The sequence below is a fragment of the Maylandia zebra genome, linkage group LG23 (genome assembly GCF_041146795.1).
Source record: "Maylandia zebra isolate NMK-2024a linkage group LG23, Mzebra_GT3a, whole genome shotgun sequence".
NCBI classification, from domain to species: Eukaryota; Metazoa; Chordata; class Actinopteri; order Cichliformes; family Cichlidae; genus Maylandia; species Maylandia zebra.
This window is the reverse complement of record NC_135188.1, coordinates 33,866,641-33,888,461: the sequence shown is the minus strand read 5'-3', so window position 1 is coordinate 33,888,461 and position 21,821 is coordinate 33,866,641. Positions and strand designations below refer to the sequence as shown.

At 39.7% G+C, this 21,821-nt stretch overlaps 1 protein-coding gene across 1 annotated transcript; it reads right to left on the bottom strand.

Moving 5' to 3' along the window:
* Nucleotides 1-1,978: 1,978 nt before the first annotated feature.
* Nucleotides 1,979-17,690, bottom strand: ptger2a (prostaglandin E receptor 2a (subtype EP2)). The gene is made up of 3 exons (XM_004573270.5): nucleotides 17,476-17,690; nucleotides 13,716-14,562; nucleotides 1,979-5,039 (listed from the first exon to the last, which is right to left on the bottom strand). The coding sequence occupies exons 2-3, from the start codon at nucleotides 14,559-14,561 to the stop codon at nucleotides 4,764-4,766; spliced, it is 1,122 nt and encodes a 373-aa protein (XP_004573327.1). The 5' UTR covers nucleotide 14,562; nucleotides 17,476-17,690; the 3' UTR covers nucleotides 1,979-4,763.
* Nucleotides 17,691-21,821: the final 4,131 nt, after the last annotated feature.

Here is a 21,821-nt window from a genome sequence, read left to right as displayed (position 1 = left end):
TCCTAAATTTGATGAAAGTGATAAAAATAGCTCTGTCTCTCTTTATTCTGAAATTTAACTAATTCAAAATATATTTCAATATTTATCTAAAACAAAAATTTACTCTAAATTGATGTTGTACAGTAAAAATGTTTTATGTTTTCTCCCTAAAGTGTATGTAAATATCTGGTTACAAATGTGAATATCCTGCTGTGTACTGAAATCCCTCTTGTTTTGCATAGAAATATACTGAACAACATACAAAGCATAATATATAAAATAACATTTACCTGAGTTTTTTCTTTGAAAGAACCCTCTAATGTCCATTCTTATGTTTCAGTACATAACTGAAACCGATTTAGTCGGGGAGGGTAAGAACTGAAAATATGAAATAAACACACGTAAGCTAAGACTCTAAAAAAAATAGCATTTGTTCGGCTTTTCATTTTGCCATTTGTTGATTCACTTGAAGAGCAAGTAACGTAATATTGGTCAAGTGATCAGTTTCATATCAATCTTTCGTGATGCACCGTCATATTTACATTATTTGTACAGTACGAATGATTTGCTTTGGTACCTGGTCAAACTTAAGCTCTCCTTAGTATGGCTGGCTCCGTCTCTCCAACAGCGCACTCACGGGCAGCAGCTGCCCCGCCCCCTCGCTCAGTCGCTTAGTGCCTGAGCTTGGATCATACCAATATCAGGGGGGGATTCACGCACAGTCGTAAATTCCCACAGTGTGCACTATGTGCTTCGAATATTGTGTGTACTTTTTGTTTTATACAGTTGTCAGCCAGGCATCTAACTATGAAAAAATTACACTCCAAAATACCCCGGGCTTCTGACAAAACAACCCGGGCTTAAGCCCCGTAAGCCACCCCCACGCTCCGCCCCTGCCCCACCTTATCATGCGAATTCCTGAGGTCAGATGGCCCAGGATGTGAGTGGGCGTTAAGGCGTCTGGGAAGGGAACTCAAAACTGGATTATAGATGGCAGAGAGTTGGTGTCGTAAACCCCCGCCTCTGTTCAAAGATGGTCGCTCACAGTGGACATAAATGGCTTCTTTCACTCCTCTTTCAAACCATCTGTCCTCTTTGTCCAAAATGTGAACATTGGCATCCTCGAAAGAGTGTCCTTTATCCTTAAGATGCAGATGGACTGCTGAGTCTTGTCCTGTGGAGGTGGCTCTTCTGTGTTGTGCCATGCGCTTGTGAAGTGGCTGTTTGGTCTCTCCAATGTAGAGGTCTGGGCATTCCTCGCTGCACTGTACAGCATACACCACATTGTTAAGTCTGTGTTTTGGCGTTTTGTCTTTCGGGTGAACCAGTTTTTGTCTGAGCGTGTTGCTGGGTCTGAAATGCACCGGGATGTCATGCTTGGAGAAAACTCTCCTGCCTCAAATCTGAGGCAAAGGCTCAATATATGACTTGCAGAATTTTCCAAAATATGTTAAAGATTTTTGCACTTGTTCTCAGGCTGTATTTAGTCTGCCTCAGTGGTTTCAACTTGGTTAAACAGATGTTTGAACAGGCCTCAGGGGTAGCCCAATAAAATCACTGTGGCCCCTCAATTGAATTCTATTGATACACTGTAACTATGAGTTAGATTAAACCATATAATTTGGTAATGAAAACTAGCAAACTCAATTTAGTAATTTACTTCACAGTTATTTAGTACTTCTGTAGTGATCATGGGCCTGTGCAGGTCAGACTTTTTCCCTCTCAAACAAGGGCATTCATCTCCCCGCTTTGTCCTGACCGTCTTCTGCTTTACCAGGACAGATATTTTAGCACCTTTATAACATAGCATATATGGTTGTACGTTGCATCCAAAAGTAAGAGAGCTGATCATAAACAAAGCAGAAGGTCTTGGTATGTAGTTTTAGCTGCCATATTCGACTCTGTTCTCTACATCTGGAACCCATCCACATACTGCATATAAAAAGTGTGTGTGTGTGTGTGTGTGTGTGTGAAAAATTACAAATCTGGTTGCTCAGAATACTTGGTAGATGAGATGTTTATTTACACAAGCCATAAAACACACACACAAGCTTGTGCGCTCAGTGCATTCAATTTCATGTACAGTACTTAATTACAGAAAAATCCAGGTAGGTAGCATTCAGGTTTGACATTACATTTGCTGTCTGTCACACAAGCTGATACATATCACAGGCACACTGACGCAAAGACTCACATACACACGCTCATTCTCAAAATCACAAGAGAACACATTGGCATTAGTGCACACAGAAAGAACACATTACCACTGACAGGAAGCAGTAAGTCTCTGTCGTAAACACTGAACATATTGAGCCTGAGCTAAGAATCAACAACATACCAGCAGAGGCAATAAACTGCAGATTTTAACAACACAACGGGCAATTCTCACAGTGATGCTCACTGAATCTTCTGGCCTTTACCACACATTTCTGTGAACATTTTTCCACTTTGTACTCATTTGAGCACCAAACTATTTCAATTCCTAAACCCAGTCACGTCAGTGGGAGAGTTTTCCCTTTTTTTGAGAGATAATGGCAGGAGAGCAGGCAGAAGTTTGCAGTAGCTTTATTTTATTCCCCAGGGTTCCTTTAAAAGAAAGATATTGTGTAATTCAACCACATATAACTTTTTATCCCATTGAAAGTCTGCAAAAAAACAAAGTGGAGAATACTACCCACATTTTCCAAGAAAATCAGTAGTCATCTGATTTCAACTGATTTGCTAAAAGTGACATCACTGTTGTGTAATGGTGGGTGGCTGATCAGTAAAGCGCGTGAGCTGTGTAGGCTAACTGCAAAATGATTAATGCGGGGTACAATTCTTAAGGACCTGAAAGGAAACTTACATTGGAAACCTTTGCTTTATCAGCTGAATTTCTAAGAGGATCTTAGCTGTGAGCCCTAATTTAGAAAGATGTCTTGTTTCAACACCAGATTGTTACTGTAGGAGACCCCCCCCCTACAATGTCTTAATTTTGTATGAGCAAGTCAAGTTGCCATATTAGGCTACTTCAGTTACAGTAAAGTTTTATTCAACCGTATTTCAGTCAGAACCACTATAGTCAAAAGTTATGGAAGGGGATTAGGGCTACAGGAAAAAAACAAAAAAATGGGGACGTCTTTTTTTTTTTTTTTTAATCTCTCAGAATTCCAACTTTTTTCTCAGAACTCTGGGGGGGGGGGAACCTCCCCGCTTTTTTACCCCCAATGCCCTTATCCTCTTCTGTAAAAAGTTTTATGCATAAATTAGAAAATGTGTGTCAACGTTAGATAGAAAGAACTTTGAGAAGCACAGAAAAACTGCTTGTGTGAATGAGGCAAGTTTATAACATTTAAATGGACTGTTTTTTCTCTACCTGAACACTCAAAGCACCTTTCCATTTAAAGTTACAGTCTTTCCACACTATAAAAATAGAGATAAATTCAAAGAAATCATTAAACGCCCCAAACTATGAAATTCATGTCCATGAAACTTCTGAACACAACTGTTTATGGAAAGCTAGAAGATGACCCCAAATAGGACATAGCAAACACAAATAAAACAAAAATCACATCATCGGCTTAGAAGGTGGAGTTGGGTAGAGATGAGTTGGATACATAGCAACTTTAGCCAGACTAAGACCCAATAAATGGCGTGGCGTGGTTCATATTCGCCAAACAGGTGTGTAAAAGGGTATCATCTCAAACCAGCTGATGTAGATGTAGGGCTAAAGCTCAAGACTTCAGATATTTGTCGTGTAAATATTTATAATGAAAACTTTGAGACAGGATTTATAAATGGCCACTGCATATTCTTTGTATTGTGCATAAAGATGCATTTGCACGTGTATTTAGTGAACTGCTGCCAATAACTGTTTGCCATTACAGTGATAAATACTGAATGTAATCAGCCATTTCTTTACAAATCACGCAGCTGACATAATTTAATCTACAGTATCACTTAAGGCAGAAAAGGTATGTTTATGCTATAATAGTTAACATATAAACCTACCTGGTCTGGAAAATTAACTTGATCACATTATTTTTAATTGTTTTGTCATTAATAAGACCCACTTTAAAAAGTACCCTAAGTTCATAAAGTGCATCAAAAGCATTACAATAACAGCCACGTGTCATGAGATTATTGATCCGCTTTTCCTTAACAGTTTAAGAAGCTTAAATCAAAATACATTTGCACATGAAACCTTGTTGTTAATAACATGGTAGTGTATCCTGTATACTACACACTATACATAAAAAATAAATACTGTAGCTCTCTACCTTTTTTGGTTAAAAGATAGCTTAATCTAAGACTCTGTAGGCATCCTGCCCTTTGACTTTTCTAACATCAATCTGGCAGCCTAGATTAAAGTACGAGGTTTAGACTCTCAGGGTTGATAAGAGAAGTATCAAAATACCAGTGATCAATATTTGTAACGCACTTGCACATTGTCTATGACATCACTGCCAAACTTTAGATATTTCCTTTCCCATCAGCAGCCATTTTTCTTTCATTCATAAAGAATGCAAGTCATGAGGGAGACAAAATCTCCGGAGAAGTCAGTGTGCATTTAGCTGAAATGCTAGAAGTGTATGGAAATGCCCACTAATTGGCAAGAGACGGCCCGAAACTGATAAGGCTGCTTAGAAGTTCTTATCAGCTTGATGGCATGGACCATTACCCAAAAGAAACACTGCTGTGACCCAGCAAACTTCTGCAGCTTCGGTGCTCAGGTAGGACAGCGCACAGTCTACTTTCATGTCCAGTAAACATAAATATCAAGTGATGGCAAAGCACTGCTGCAGTCACATATTTTTTACTGAATCAATTTGCTCCATGTACAGCGTTGGCCGAGACAGTTCTAGTTTGGCATTTTCTTTAGCCAGCGATGATTTAAACACAGATCCTCTCTGGTCTATCAGGGTGGACTGGCAGACAGAGGTCCAGCAAAAGTGCTGAACACCAGGGGAGAGTAGGATGAAGACCCAGGGGTCGACGATGGAGTTGACGGAGATGAAGCGGAGAGCAATCAGGTCTGAGGGATGATCATTCTCGCCATTGTAGTTGATGTACACTCGAATCTGAGGGAGGAAAGAGGAAGCAAGGAGTGAGGATAGAGAGATTATGAAGATTCCAAGGTACAATCTCAAAGCGAACATCATGAGAGAAAGACACACCACAGCTAGCATCCTGGTTCCAAATCAAACATTAAGCCTTTAATAGTAAACCATCACATAAAGACAGTTTGATATAGGGGGCTGAATTTGACTTAATTTTAATTTAATGCTGCCTGCATGTGGAAGGAGTTTGGAATCATCTTGACAGTGAACAGTGCAAAAGCCAGCCAACATCCAAAGAAGAAATTACAAGAAAGCCAATGTTGTAGAATAAAAGTGGTAAAAAAATACTACGAATGTTCATGTTTCATGTTTTTGCATTATTGCTCTAGCTAGCAAAATCACATCCGCTTATACTCGCCCATTTATTTATTTATCTATGCAGAATCTGTGGCTCTACTATACATTGATTATTTTGATTATTGAGGAAATACTGTTGGGACATCTAAGAAACTGGAGACTTTTTCTTTGTTTCTTCCAGCGAGATTAGCATGATAGCAATCAATCCAACGGCGAAAATGTTGCTGGCGAGTGGACTAGTGCGAGTGCTGTAAATTTTTAAAAAGGTGGAGAAATGGTCTCCACTTACACAAGAGGCTGAGGATAGAAGCCCAGATCTAAACTAGATTACATAATAACCAATGATAATTTGGGCTCAGTTTATCTTACAACCTGATCTCATTATGCATAGTTTTAATTGTTTCGGTTTTAGTCTGCATAACTGATTTCTCAAAAATAAATAGCACTACAATTTATCCCTAGTAATGCGCACACAAGATATTTTTACTAACTAATGTTCTACATCAGGAAGAATATTTAAATTTCTTGCAACTCCCAAATATGGGCTCTCATGCTTATTCACTCAGTTTACAGACAAAAATAACAATAAAATGAAAGTATTCTTACATATTTCAGTTTTTTAGCTCATCCTACCAATAATTCAAGAAATCTCCACCATTTTCAAAGCACATAGATACTTCGGGCCGTTTGGATAAACAGACCAAATATTAAAAATGAAACTCCGTACTTTCTAACGTAAAAACCAAACTAAAATCACACTCTAACTACTCTTGTGGTAGTTCATGATGTACTTGTGTCCCCCCGTGTTTTAGGACAAATTTTCCTTTTTTTTTTTTACGTTCCAGGATATAAAGTTCCCTCCTTTAACTTTGTTTGCATGAAAAATATTTCTCAGGCCAATCACATATCTACTGATATAGTTAACTACTTGGTTAAGGTTAGGTAATAATAAGCAGTTTGGTTAGCTGTACATGGTCTGGATAAAAATCCTCTCTAAAGAGTCTCAAACATATGATCTGCAGGTAGGAAACATGCTTCCAACTGAAGCACCTTTTAAACTCGACTGAGTTCAAATTCAGATCTTTTCCGTTTTTGTAAGCTCACCATATGATTTTCATCTGCCTCGGTCTACAACCTCCAACCTTGTTCAAAAGACAAAAGAAAGGTAGTAGAAAAATTGATGTATTATAAAGTACTTGAGCTTTTAAATACAGCTGCTTTCATTAGCACCCCTTAGGCCAAGAATGAGCATCAAATTACACTAATTAGTTCCTCCTTTGCAGCTGGAATGTCAGTGAAATCAGCCACTGCATTTATTGGCAGGAAGAAGCAGTAAATTCCCTCAGCACATAACCACAAGGTTGAGAACCAGCATGTTAATACAATCCATGGAAGCTGTGACTAGTCTGCAGGTTTAGAAATGACTGCTACTCTCTCTCGGGGATCGAGGGGAACAATATACAGTTAAAAGGATCGAATAACAACGGACAATAACCTCCTAATATTTTACATGCTCGCTGTATTCCCTAACAGTGCTTCTCTTATTCACTTCCTGTCCTCCACCCACCCTTTTCTCTTTCTCTGAAATTCTTTTTTTTATTGCTATCTGCAAGTTTTTATTTAGCGCTTTCTCTTTTGCTTTCCACTCTACATTTGTGTTAGCACCTATGAGAGCACTCAGATTATCACCTGGAAATAAGGAGTAATTTGCATGAAAAATTTGCAAGAAAAATCAGCATGTATTTCAAAAATACAAATGATGAAGGAACAATGTGAACAACCTTGGAATAAAACACAAAATGTGCCTTTTGCGTGTTCTGTTCTTTAAGTGCAAACCCCAGTGCCATTTTAAACAAAGCCAGATGGGATCATTACTCTGATCAGTGACAGCCTTCACCATGTGTGAGAAACGAGAATGCGAGGAGACAGAAGTCAGACTTTCACCGTGAGCCCACGTTTCTCTCACAGCACCAACAGGAAGCGTTGTTGTGAGTCTTTGAGGGTATTGATCAGAGAACTAATGTCATCTGTTTTAGTTTCATTTCGAAGAGCAAAATGTTACACAGCCACAGTGTATGCTGAGCAGATACTGAGTCAGAGGTGATGACATTATTAATTTTGCCCTCATGATATCGTGTTACTTATTAATGTTGGCTAGCGTTTTCACATTTTAATGCGATCACAGATAACCACATCATCTGTCCACGATTTCATATCCGCAGAAAAATGTAATATGATCTTGCCATGTGGCTGTGTGTATTTGATATCCTGACTGTGGTCTCACATTACAATCTGGACACCCAAGAGTATATACAGTATATCATTGTGTCCTTGGGAATCTCACAATCATTTTGCAAACATGAAAAACCTTAAATATTTATTCAAGCCCCACCTTCTTGAGCTACAGTCATTATTAGAGAACTGCTCAGTGATGACAGTCACAACATCAGATCTTATCAGTGAAAAGGGTAGCAGTTTTATCACTTTAAAATACACTTGGCTTGAATGCTAACGTATGACTCTACTTTGAAGGCAAACCTCCATCTTCAATGTGTGCTGCACTTGATAATTTGCACTAACATTCGGCTAGTATTTGCAGGCCAACATGAAAAACTACAGGCAGCTATGGCAATCTGCTAGGAACCAAAGCAATGACTAGGAAGTTTTTGGTGCAACTACTTCTTTGCATCCAACTTCACCCAAGCGACCGCCAAAAACCAGCGAGCGGTGGTAAAAAGTCTGATGACTCAGCCACTCAAAATTGTTGCTGCATAATAGCTGAACATGACTGACATGAAGATGCAGTCTGTCCAACAGAATCACAAACTTTTTTTCTATTAAAAAAATACAGAATAAGTTTGCATCTAAATGATGCCATCAAGTCACCATAATCATACACCCTAACTAACAGCTTTGCATGGTAAAATTAGCAGTTTTGTCAATGTCGTCTGGTGGAGTTCAAGAGTTTGACTTGTTAAGAAGCACCACCTGAAACCAGGAAAAGCACTGAAAATGTTCAACATATAACATACATTTAAACTGATATCAACACATGTAAGTTTACTTTCTTGCTAGAAGGCAATACTGCATCGTTGATGGTGTTAAAAAAGACTACTATGGGTAACATGTAATTAAAGCGGATTATCCCCAACTAAGTGAAAACAATTTACTCAGAGAATATGATAAAAATCTTTAAATGGTTCTATGGACTGAAAAAAGGCAACCCAGTTCTGGAGATATACATCATCGAATACATATTTTATTTTATGTCTCTCCAGTAAAAATAAAACCACCAAAATTTGACTCTTCATGTATTTGGAATTTAGCAAACTTACAAATTTAGTAGGGGAACAAATAATTATTTCCCCCACTGCGTTCTACTGTAGCCCAAGTAGATTTCCTTCCTCCCTCATGTCCCTGTTTACCCTCGCTGTACCAAAAGTCATGCATTTCACTGAGTTGCCTGTTGAGGCAGTGAAGAAACCTGATCTCAGTGTCTTGTACCTGCCTACAGAATTCTACATCTGGCTGCAGTTGTCTGATAGTTGATTCTCATTAACACAATTAGAAGCTGTCAAAATGTTCAGTTTTACGGCATCCTGTGATGATTACGCTCCTCATTACTGTTAAAGACATTTTTTTAAAAGTCCTGTGTATGAATAGCTTATGTTACAAAAGCACTAGAAATTTTAAGTGAGTGGATGTGTGACAATTTGAGGGATTTACATAACGATCAAACAATAACTGTTAAATTAATAATACTCCTTGAGGAACACTCTCTGAAGGGCTCTGCTTGTAAGAACACGGTTCATAAAGTGGCTTCCGCCTTGGCGTCGTCTGCTTTTTATATTGTGGCTGATATTAAGTTAAGTATAATGCACAACTTGGCAGACACTGCAGAGCTGAAGGTTATGACTCCGTATTTCAGGTCAGAGCTGAGAAGCAACAGCACACGGGATGGCACTTTAGCACATAACCGATGTCTGCAACTAAGTGCATGGCATCATATTTTGCTGGGAAAGCTACTCATTTAGCATTTGAAGAACAAAGTGACGCTTAGGAAATCAAATGTTTCTCATATGTCTACTTTGTAAACATGCTATGCTAGTCAGAAATATCATATAACAAAGTCTAACAACATAGAGGTTTTGTTTTTGGTGTTTTACTACCATCCCCTGAGCAATCATCTGTGATATTGTTACAAGTGACATTTCTAATTGCACTTGGAAAGACAGATACTCATGATCTTCTCATTACAGCCTGAATCCAAATTGCTTTCTGATGACATTACTGATAAAATCTTAAAGGTTGCTTCCAGTTACCAAGCATACTGCAAGTGAAGCTTGCTGTTTGGAATGATAACTTGACCTTAAAACATAACTTCTATTTGATGGGGGGGGGGGTTGGATTGTAGTCCTGGACATTTCATTATCTACTCACTATTTAAATAAAACTTAAGTATAATAATAATGACAATGTTTATGTGTTAGTCCCCGTAGGGGAATTATTCTTCTGCATTTAACCCATTCACCCAGTGAAGCAGTGGGCAGCCACCAGTGTAGGGACGGTACCTTGCTCAGGGGTACCTCAGGGTAGCTGTTCAGTGGATTTGAACCCCCAACCTTCCAATCATGGGGCAACCACTTCACCTACTGAGCTATCCCTAAATATGTGAATCAATATGTGATGGAAGAAATCATTAGGAAAAATATAGCTTGGGATCATAAATAGCTTTATAAATATCTTGGATTGATTTATTTTTAATTTAATAATTTCGTAATTCAGAGTTGGCCAGGCTTCTGCACTGCCACAAGCTGTAATAAACCCTTTCACATAGGAAGTGGCATGTGCTGTGCTGCGCTCTGAAACCCAGTCTTTTCTATGGCTTGTGCCATGCAGTTTCCTGCTGTTTTGAGCAAAGCATAGCATAAGTTTGCCGGGCAGGGAGCACTTGTGGAGGCGTGGCTCAACACAAATTTCTGGCTGATCATTCAACATAGCCGTTAGTGCAGCGCATGCTGGAAAACACCCTGAAAAACTCACCAGTCTATTTTATTCATGCATCCATCCATGCATCTATCCATTCATTCTCTTCCGCTTATCCTTATCGGGGATAACTTTTCAGACACAATTTCTCTGCTGTAGCTGCTTAGTGGCAAAGTGCCTAAAGATACCATTTAAGTTTTCTGATATGTAGACAAAACACTGGTTTATCCCTTGAGTTACAGTGGGGCAAAAAAGTATTTAGTCAGCCACCGATTGTGCAAGTTCCCCCACTTAAAATGATGACAGAGGTCAGTAATTTGCACCAGAGGTACACTTCAACTGTGAGAGACAGAATGTGAAAAAAAAATCCATGAATTCACATGGTAGGATTTGTAAAGAATTTATTCGTAAATTAGGGTGGAAAATAAGTATTTGGTCACCTCAAACAAGGAAAATCTCTGGCTCTCACAGACCTGTAACGTCTTCTGTAAGAAGCTTTTCTGTCCCCCACTCGTTACGTGTATGAATGGCACCTGTTTGAACTCATCATCTGTATAAAATGGGGCAGGGATAGCTCAGTAGGTAGAGTGGTTGCCCCATGATCGGAAGGTCGGAGGTTCGATTCCCCTTAACAGCTACCCTGAGGTACCCCTGAGCAAGGTACCGTCCCTACACACTGCTCCCCGGGCGCCCAATGGCTGCCCACTGCTTCACTGAGTGAATGGGTTAAATGCAGAGAGCAATTTCCCCACGGGGCTCAATAAAGTACAATAATGTACACACTTTCTTCTTAAAAGACACCTGTCCACAGCCTCAAACAGTCAGACTCCAAACTCCGCCATGGCCAAGACCAAAGAGCTTTCGAAGGACACCAGGTAAAGTATTGTAGACCTGCACCAGACTGGGAAGAGTGAATCTACAATAGGCAAGCAGCTTGGTATGAAAAAATCAACTGTGGGAGCAATCATCAGAAAATGGAAGACATACAAGACCACTGATAATCTCCCTCGATCTGGGGCTTCATGCAAGATCTCATCCCGTGGGGTCAAAATGATCATGAGAACGGTGAGCAAAGATCCCAGAACCACACGGGGGGGACCTGGTGAATGACCTGCAGAGAGCTGGGACCAAAGTAACAAAGGTCACCATCAGTAACACACGACAACGGCAGGGAATCAAATCCCGCAGTGCCAGACGTGTTCCGCTGCTGAAGCCAGTGCATGTCCAGGCCCGTCTGAAGTTTGCCAGAGAGCACATGGATGATACAGCAGAGGATTGGGAGAATGTCATGTGGTCAGATGAAACCAAAGTAGAACTTTTTGGTATAAACTCAACTCGTCGTGTTTGGAGGAAGAAGAATACTGAGTTGCATCCCAAGAACACCATACCTACTGTGACGCATGGGGGTGGAAACATCATGCTATGGGGCTGTTTTTCTGCCAAGGGGACAGGACGACTGATCCGTGTTAAGGACAGAATGAATGGGGCCATGTATCGTGAGATTTTGAGCCAAAACCTCCTTCCATCAGTGAGAACTTTGAAGATGAAACGAGGCTGGGTCTTCCAACATGACAATGATCCAAAACACACCGCCTGGGCAACAAAGGAGTGGCTCCGTAAGAAGCATTTGAAAGTCCTGGAGTGGCCTAGCCAGTCTCCAGACCTCAACCCCATAGAAAATCTGTGGCGGGAGTTGAAAGTCCATGTTGCTCGGCGACAGCCCCAAAACATCACTGCTCTCGAGAAGATCTGCATGGAGGAATGGGCCAAAATACCAGCTACTGTGTGTGCAAACCTGGTAAAGACCTATAGTAAACGTTTGACCTCTGTTATTGCCAACAAAGGTTATGTTACAAAGTATTGAGTTGTATTTTTGTTATTGACCAAATACTTATTTTCCACCCTGATTTACGAATAAATTCTTTACAAATCCTACCATGTGGATTCATGGATTTTTTTTTTCACATTCTGTCTCTCACAGTTGAAGTGTACCTCTGGTGCAAATTACTGACCTCTGTCATCATTTTAGGTGGGGGAACTTGCACAATCGGTGGCTGACTAAATACTTTTTTGCCCCACTGTAGGTAGTTTTGTATGCTTGAATGATTCATAGGCCAGTGTTACGTGGCTTAACAAAAAAAAAAAAATCAAAAACAAGACAAGACAAAAAAAAAAGTTAAAAAAGGAAAGATGTGAATATTTTAGCAAGCCCCTGTACACAAACTGAAGTGCATCATCTTTGGCTTTAAAATAGGCAGCAGCTTCACAAAGGCACTACAGAAATTCCTGTCTACACATTGGCATCAAAGCAACCGATAATCTACTGCAATGTTTATGAGTATTGCATTTCCACCACGTGTCCACAGAGAAACAGTTACATTTGCATATGTATCAGACTTCACACAATAAACAGTATCGGCTGTGGGTGACATTTTGATACACATCTGATAAGACAGCAGTTTTTCAGCAACCAGGCTAAAAAAACAAAACAAAAAACAGTTTTATCTTTCAATCAGTACTCGAGATCAGATAAGCTGAAAAGAGATGCATATACATGAGTTGCATATCAGTCAAACCACTAAGCCAGTACTTCGCTTTCCTTTTGTAAATAGCTAAACATTGTCTCTAATTTTGTATAAGTGGAACGTGGTTTGTGTTCTAGGGGGTCTGAAATAGTGGTAGTGTAGTATTAAGGTAATGTGACACAGTGTGAACCTAATAACAAGTACTCTAACCAAAATATCACTATTACCAAAGTGTATAAAGGATATAAAGTGTCAAAAAAGACTAGCCTGTAAGCCTGCATGACCAACAATGTAGCACAAAAACTGCAGTGACCTAATCAGGCCGGTCACAAATAGTAGACAAGGGATGTTAAACATGTGGTCTGGCGGGCAGAACCAGACAGCTAAGAGTCAGTTCAGTGAAGGGTCTTGCAATTGTGAAAATTGTAGGCATTGAAGTAAAAAAAATGTATTTATTTATTTATTTAGTCTACGGAAGGAGGCGTTGACCATTCCTATTGGTCCCCACTCCCTGCTGTAATTAAGTGGGAGAAGGGACATATTTAGGGATGGGGAGAAAAGGACCCCAGTGCCCATCTGACCCCACCACAGAGAAAAAAACTACACCCGCCCTAACATTCAGTCAACTCCCAGACTACATAAGACAATAAACAACAAGGTTAAGTCCATCCTCCACCTCTGGTAGATTCATCCACCTGTAGAGTGGTCTCCTCAAAAGAAGAGACAAAAAAAACTGAATTGGCCATGAATGGCTCCTACGGATTCAGTTCAGCCCAAACAAACTGATGAACAAAGGTCATTTGCAGAACAACACTCCATTGTCACTTACCACTAGTGGTAGTGTACAGATGATAAAGATAACGGTCATGACGACCATCATGGTCAGATGCTCCACCTCCTCTGACATGGACAGAAGCTTGCGCTCACTGTTGGATCTCATTGTGGACATCACTGTGCCATTTCTCCTCCGGCGCTGGTACATCCTATACAGCTGGTACACCACAAAGGCGTTACACACTACAATGGCCACCACGAGCACCAGCATAAAAGTGGCATACAGAATGGCATAGGCTTTGTTCTGTGGTTTCACTGCATTCATGTCAATGAAGCACCATGTGCCCGGGCAGTATTGTACATATCTCCCAAATCCAGCAAAAGGGAGGAGACAGAATATTATGCACAACAAAAACACCAGCAATATTGTGATGTATGCACACTTCTTGGTGACATGCCGGCTGTACAGGTAGGGGTACCCAATGGCAAAGCATCTTTCTAGTGCTGTAGAGAAGAGGAGCAACATGGTAGCCAGGCTGAAGAAGGTCATACTGGCACCAAAGTACGAACACAAGCCGCAAGTTTTAGGCCTCATACCAATCAGGGTTAAGTTGCGCGAGTATGAAAGCAGCACTAATGGGCTGACCAAACAGGTTCCAGTCAAGTCCGTAACCACCAATGATGTGATGAGGATGTGGAACAAGCTGCGCTGCCATGTGCCTCCACTCCTTACGTTCCTGCGTCGCCGTATTTCCAAGATCACCAGGGCAGCTACGTTTCCAAAGATGCCTATAGCAAACATGGAGGCGCTGATCAGGGGGTTCACAGGAGGGTTAATGTGGTGCTTGAAGTGGCATGTATCGTTGTCTACATCTATCCTTGAGCAGTTGCTTTCACCCATCCTGTTAAACCAAAAATAGGAAAAGAGATCTGTGAGACGTAGTCTTGACAACAAATTTTTTTTTCACTATTATTAGCTTGATCAAAATGATTGGTGAAAAATGTCTTAACAAAATACAACTCAATTGATATAAGTACTTTTAACAGAGTTCCAAATAACACTAGCAAAATTGTATATGGGAATTATTATCACACTATCAGTATGTATTATTTACTTTTAAGAAAACAGAAAGAACTAGACTCCGCAATGCCTTTCTTTCACTGTACCACCGTGGCCCTCATCAGCATACAAAAGTACAAAGAACCAACCATGTTTAGTATGAGCCAATGCCACGGTGACAGTATATACAGTCTGGTACAACAACTTTGCAACAAATTATTAAGACCTAGAAAGATGGTGCTCAACAAATTCAGTTAGATTAAAATAACTAAATAAAGATACATGTTTATGTATGTAACATGTTACAAAGTTACAAAGTAACGTGATTACAAAGTAACGTGATTACAAAGCAACGTGATTACAAAGTAACGCTTGACTGTAATCATATTAGAGTTTTCTATAATGCAGTAAAGTAAATTACTGTACCAACTGCATTATAAGGCTAACACAACTTCAGCTCTTTGCAAGCACCTGCACAGACAGCATGCAAACACAAATCTAGCCAAGAACCCAGAGTGATGATAAAGCCGAGTCCATGATGACTCCAGCACAGTAACCAGGCCCCGAATTTCCACAGTGATGGGCCATCAGCCTGCAGCCTCCATTTCTACCTGTTTTTGTTTCTAAAATAGAATTACTGGCGATTCTACTTTAATGTTTAGGCTGGTTTTCATCTTTGTTTGGCTTTGTGTTTATAAGTAAAATGTAATTATGTTTTACAGAGTAACGAGAAAGTAATATGCCAAGCAGTCAAATTACTTTCTCCAGCATCTAATTTCATTCCATAGTGCATTCTTTTAAGTCGAGTAAAGAGGAATGTGTAATGCAAGTGTAATACATTGCAAGAAAGGCACTTTCATACACATATTATGTAAAGAACTCAAGAGATTGGGTCTCCAGAGCTATGTAGCCCTAAAAAGACCACTTATCAGTGAAGCTAACCAGAAGAAAGGCTTCAATTTGATAGAGAGTGAAAATATTGGTCTCTACACCAGTAGAAAAAAAAGTCACATAGTCTAATGAGCCCAGTTTTACCCTGTTCCAACTTTTCCATGAATTCATTTCTTTCTTCCCTGATTCTGTGGCTATATCCCGAAAGCTACATACTATCCTTTTAAATTGTGAAAGAGTTGTTCGGGGGGCTCAAGACATCATTTTCACATACTGTGGCCACCACTGACTCCGGACCTTCACATCATTCAGAATCTTTAGGAAGTCCATGTGTGTCCATGTGACATCATAAAAGCTAAAGTCAGGTCAACGATATAATAGAGTGTATGATGACAAATAAAATGAAAGGGCATGATAGATTCCCCTCCAGAGAAAAACAAACATGCTACATAACTCAACTACGCCCAGTCATAGTCATCTTTCATGTTTGCAGTTGCTCATGTGTTTTGTGGGTGAAACCAAACTGCTGGCAGTTGAAGACAAACTCAAGTCTGTGCAAAGGAAAAACTAGAGGCCTACAAATCTCTTATCCAGGACTTTTAATACAAAGATTTGTTGATTTATGGGTGTAATGTAAATGATAAAATACTGTCTTTAACAACGGAGCAATATCATAAAATATACTGAACTAACAGAAGTAATGCATGCAGCTCCAGCAGGTGCCTCAAACTCTGTGTCACAGTTGTGGCTTAATAAGACAAGAAAAAAGAAATCATGTTTTCGTGTACTAAACAACTCGACAACTGCATTAAAACTGTTGGTTTTAATGTTCATTTTAACATAATGAGGGAACATGAACCTCAACACATGATCTTCACTGCAAAGCAAATTGAATTCTGACTCAGCTTTAGGGAATGCTCTAAGCGCTAAGTTCCAGCAGTTTCAAAATGACTTTCATTTGTTTAACTTCCGCTCACTGGTCCAAGAAAATCCAGTGTTGGCTGCCAAGAATGTTTACTGGTGTCATTTAAATTCACACCATTTTGACTGAAGCCAATAACGCTGATAACACATGGCGCACACTTGATGTTTGTAGGACTTTGTCTGACCTTACTGACCGCACGCATGCTGTGCGCAAAGGAAGATCCCCCCCTCCCATTTCTCCTTTTTTACATTTGCAAAAATTCCACTAGTATATCTTTTGGAATTGTGAAACCCAAAGTTGTTCCTCTTTTTCCTCAGCAGTTAAGAGATATCAGCTGACAGGCAGAAAATCAGAAAGTGTATCTCAAGGTTTCACACAGTTACTTTTACAACGGCTGTGCTGATTTTTCAAAGTCTACGTCTGCATACTAATATTGCACATTTGCGCCGTTTGCATGACTTTCTGTGGGTGTGATTGCCTTCACTTCCACTGGATGTGTAACAGGCTCACTTGCTGTGACTGATTACGCCCGCTGTTACTTTGGGCTTCAGATGCTCCTGAACTGATTAAACAGCTACAAAAACAACGTCGGGAGTCTGAAAGATGTGACCAGGTTTTGGTTCTTGGATGAAGTTCTTTGCAGATTTTTCATGACGTCAGTTTTTGACAGCTATTTAAAAAATTCTGGAAAAATGTGACTTTATTAATTAACACGCTTTAATGAAAACAAACAAGCCGGCTTCCGTTTAATTTAATATCGATGACTTCTTGTAAACAAGACACGGCGGTTTGCTGTCTGGTTTCAAAGTATTTATTTAATTGGTAAAAAGATGTTTGAAGCATGTGACGAAGGCTTTCAGTTACATCATTCACACTCAAGAAAACAACGCGACTGTCCCTCACAGAAGCAACACACATCCAAAAAAATTAAGTTCTCACCTGCTTTTTGACTTTCCTTCACTAGTGTAGAAGTTTGTCGTTTATCAATGTCCCAGTCGAGTCGCAATGCAGGTAAAAACACAAGAAAATACCCACCGTATATTCCCTCTTCTTTCACTTACGGCGCCGCTCTGGATTCAGGGTAAGTTGGTGCGAGAGCGAGGCGCGCGCTGCTGTGAGAGTCAGGCATGAGTGGACCCGGGTAAAGGGAATCGTGCGGTGACGTCACACCCAAAAGGTCCACCCACGCAGTGAATGCGTGCCCGTGCAAGCCTTACCTTAAAAATACTGTTAAATAGCGCTCACTGTGAGTTCAGCTGCAGAACAGTCTTTGTTCAGTTTGTCTGTCAGACTGCAGTCACGTGACGGGGATGATACTTCCCTGTTTAAACAAGTCATGTAGCTTCACTTTGGTAAGAATGACAACCGATCACTCCTAAGTTAAAGAAAGTACCACAGAAGCGAATTATCTACATTGTTTGTAACATTATATGTCTTTATTTTTGGAAATGCTGCATTATACTAACAAATAGGTTATTTAATGAAGAAGGGGTTTCACACTAGCCTTCAACTGGCTTACAATGTTTTTAGAAACAAGGCCACTCTCCAGATTGTACACAAGACTTTTAAATGCGACAAGCAGCTATTTTGGGGGAACTATTGTAAAAAAATTTTTTAAACAAACAGCTGTAGCACTAATGTGAAGTAATTATATAAAAATGTAATCTGCTCCCTTTCTTTCTGAAGTCCCTAAAGCAATATTACATGGCATTATTATTCATGGTGAGTTTCCAACACTAAAAACAAAAAGAAAAGTTATAGCATGGACTGTTTCCTGTCTGATAAAATGACGTGTGTGTGTGTGTGTGTGTGTGTGTGTGTGTGTGTGTGTGTGTGTGTGTGTGTCTGTCTCCTGCTTTTATCTCGAATGTACAATTAGGAGATTCAAAGAAAGATGTCTGTTTTCTCATATGTAGGGTTTGTGTATTCTTTTGGGGTTTGTTTTTTTCTTCAAATTAATGTACATTTGAGGTGAGTTTCCCAAGAAGATGAATAAAAGTGTTTGTCCCGTATGAATCAGCATAAAAAAAACCAAACAAACCAAACAAAAAAACTGTAGAAAAATTCCATGCCAATATCAATACATCATTTGATAAAACAGATAGAAGAAGAAAACAGAATAAATGCCAAACAAGATCCAATAATGTGCCTTTATTGGAACATGTTGCCATCGTTGGACATTGTAAGATTAAGCTCAATGGGGATTTCAGGTCAGTGAGTGACTTCTTTACCATTTACCTTTTTTCTTTTTCTTTCTTTTCTTTTTTCTTTTACAATTCGTCTCCTCTGGTTTGAAAAGCCTTGTAATCAGCTAATGTCTAAAGCACACGTGCAACCACAGAATTGTATCACATATTATCTCCTGCCCAACACCTCAAATTCTAAATGTTATTTACAGTTTTCACAGCTCACACACAGAAATTTCACACACCCTTCCTTCCTGCCTGGTCTTTCTTCCTTTTTTAAAAACTCTTTCTATCTCTCGCTCTCTTTCATATTGCAGATCTTGTAGCTTCCACTTTTATTTCCTGTAATACCTTTCGCTTCCCTTACAGCTTGTCTGCTCCCATTTTGTTTCCTTTCCTTTCTTTTTCCTACCTTTCCTCTGTCAGCACCTTTTCCATTATGTCCTTTTTCTTGTCATTTCCCCGTCCTTCTACTTTTTGCCCTTTTACAGTTGATTTCATGCTTTCTTTGATCACCTAACCATTACAAATTAAAAGACTCAATCACAATTTTCAGCTTATAGATACAAAACCTACAAATCCAGATTTTTCAAGTAACAGCCCCACCCGTGAGTCGATATTGATCCAAGCAAAGGATTTATAAATAGCGATCATTGTTGTCTGTCTTTGCTCTTTATTTAGAACCATTTCAATTATTGATCAAGGTCTTGATCCACAAAGTCTATGTCCTGCTGCTCTGGTAAACAGCCTTTGTTGGGAGTTTGGCATCAGTCAAAGTGCTGACAGCTGCTGTACAAATTGTTAGTGTCTCGTGATTTCTTTTCTGCACAAACACACACAAGCCCCACTGCTGTCAACAGGATACAACTGTATGTGTGTGCTTTGCTGTAGCCTGCTAATGGTCTGTGTTTGAATCATTGATGAGTTCATCGATTTGTTTTTCTTTTTTTAGTGAATATTGACTTTCACAGCTGAAGCATAAAGAACTGACATCCTGTAATTACACACTGAAACAGTGAAAAGCAAAACGGAAGATGAACACATCAAACCTTCTAATCACACTATGGGAAATGCACTTTGTTATATATGTGTATTTATTTTATGGCACATGGTCGTCCAATTATAAATATGGGATATGATTTCATGTGGGTCTTCCTTTATTACATGATAGACAGACGGTTTAAAATATCTGTGTGTGTGTGTGTGTGTGTGTGTGTGTGTGTGTGTGTGTGTGTGTGTGTGTGTGTGTGTGTGTGTGTGTGTGTGTGTGTGTGCAAAGTAAACCACAAATCAGACAGCAAAATCACACAGAATAGACGACCCACACTGTGTGGAATTTAATCTCTCTGCTTTGTCTTTGTCTCCACCTACTGGTTTCTGTGTGTAAGTGCAAGCTCGGATTTCCTGTCTGAAGAAAAGCTCGCTGATACAGGTATGTACAGTAGGAAATACTCCTCACTTGTGTCCCATCACTTCACAACACGTTTGCGGTTGTTTTTAGGTCTCGTTTAACTTAAAGGAGAAAGTGTTCATTTTTTGGCAATCAGTTCTGCACACAGTAACCTCAATGTCAAGAATCTACCTGTATGAACTTCCCTTGGCTGTTGGACAGGGGCATTTTCAGGGTTTTTGAAATGAAAAGTGGACAAGTGGAGACAAAACAAGAAGTGGCAGACCTAAAAAGGACAAACAGTGTGAAAGTCATGTTGTTAATAAACAGGAAATTATTCAGCAAAAACCTGACCCGGGACCTGATCCTTATGTTGGTCTCAGTGGAAGGCTGGCTGTCACAAGGCCATTCTTTAAGAAGGGAAAAGTCTGAGGTATGCTAAATTACACAAACCTGACTAATATCATACAAAGTAACAGGTTATATGTTATTACTGATTTGTAAATATTATCATCTGGTTGTTACACTGTTTTATTGTTAACAATAACTCTAAAGCGTGTAAATGATGGTCTTTAAAGTGGAGTGGTTTGTGTCCACATGAGGAGTTCCAGAGAGAGAGAGAGAGAGCTGAGAGGCTATAGCTGGGACACCAAGACAATTCTAAGAAAGGGGAGAAGAGAAACTGGTAAGTACAAAGAGTAATTTAGCATGACACTACAAGTCTGTATGCTAGCTGTTGATGAGGTAACGCAGAGCAGATATGCCAGTTATGTCAGCTCATGCTCCAGCAGTGCAGCTTGGAGGCTGTGTCTCACAGGAACAGTAAGCCTGTCACTCACACACATCAGCACACAACAGGGTGATGGGGGAGAGTGAGAAAAGGGATGGTAAATCACACTGGTGGGATCGCAAAAAAAATCTTATTATTTAAGTTGTTTTTTCTCTTGAATCTTTGATTGATTGGTGCCTAAGATACATTTCCCAAAACAATTCATATATGCAGCAAAATACTACAGATAATTGGATACTACGGATACCTTTAACAGTGTCTAAACCAGAGTGGTCAAAATGTTCGGTACCGTCAGAATCACAAAGTGAATATTTCTCCATGGGAGACGTAACCTCTGCTTTTGTCAAATGCTGATTTCAGGGTTTTGCATTCTACTACTGGCATGAATTATCTGCAGAGGACCCAAGGGCAGAACAAAAAAAACAGATTCAAACAAAAAAAAATGACCATTTATTTGGGTAAACAAAGTAGTACACTTTACAAAAAAGCAAAAAAATCAAAAATGAAAATCTTCCCATCACTGAACAGAACAAAGCATATGGACCATCTGTACTACAACTATGGAAATAAAGCATAGGCTGTGTACAATAATACACCGCTCACAAAAATGAAAGGAACACTTTTTAATCAGAGTATAGCATCAAGTCAGTTAAACTCCTGGGATCTTGGTTAGTTAGGTAGCAGATGGGGTTGTTAGTCAGTTTCAGCTGATTTGGTGAAATTAACAACAGGGTCAGTAGAGGAGCTAGGCTAGAGAATCTTTTCCCCTCGTAGTCTTTTATCTGACTGTTTTTCACTTGTTTTGCATTTGGCCAGGTTCTGTGTCACTACTGGTAACATGAAGCCATACCTGGACCCTACAGAGGTTGCACTGGCAATCCAATTCCAGATGGCTTGGTGTGTCTCCTAGTCCGGTGTC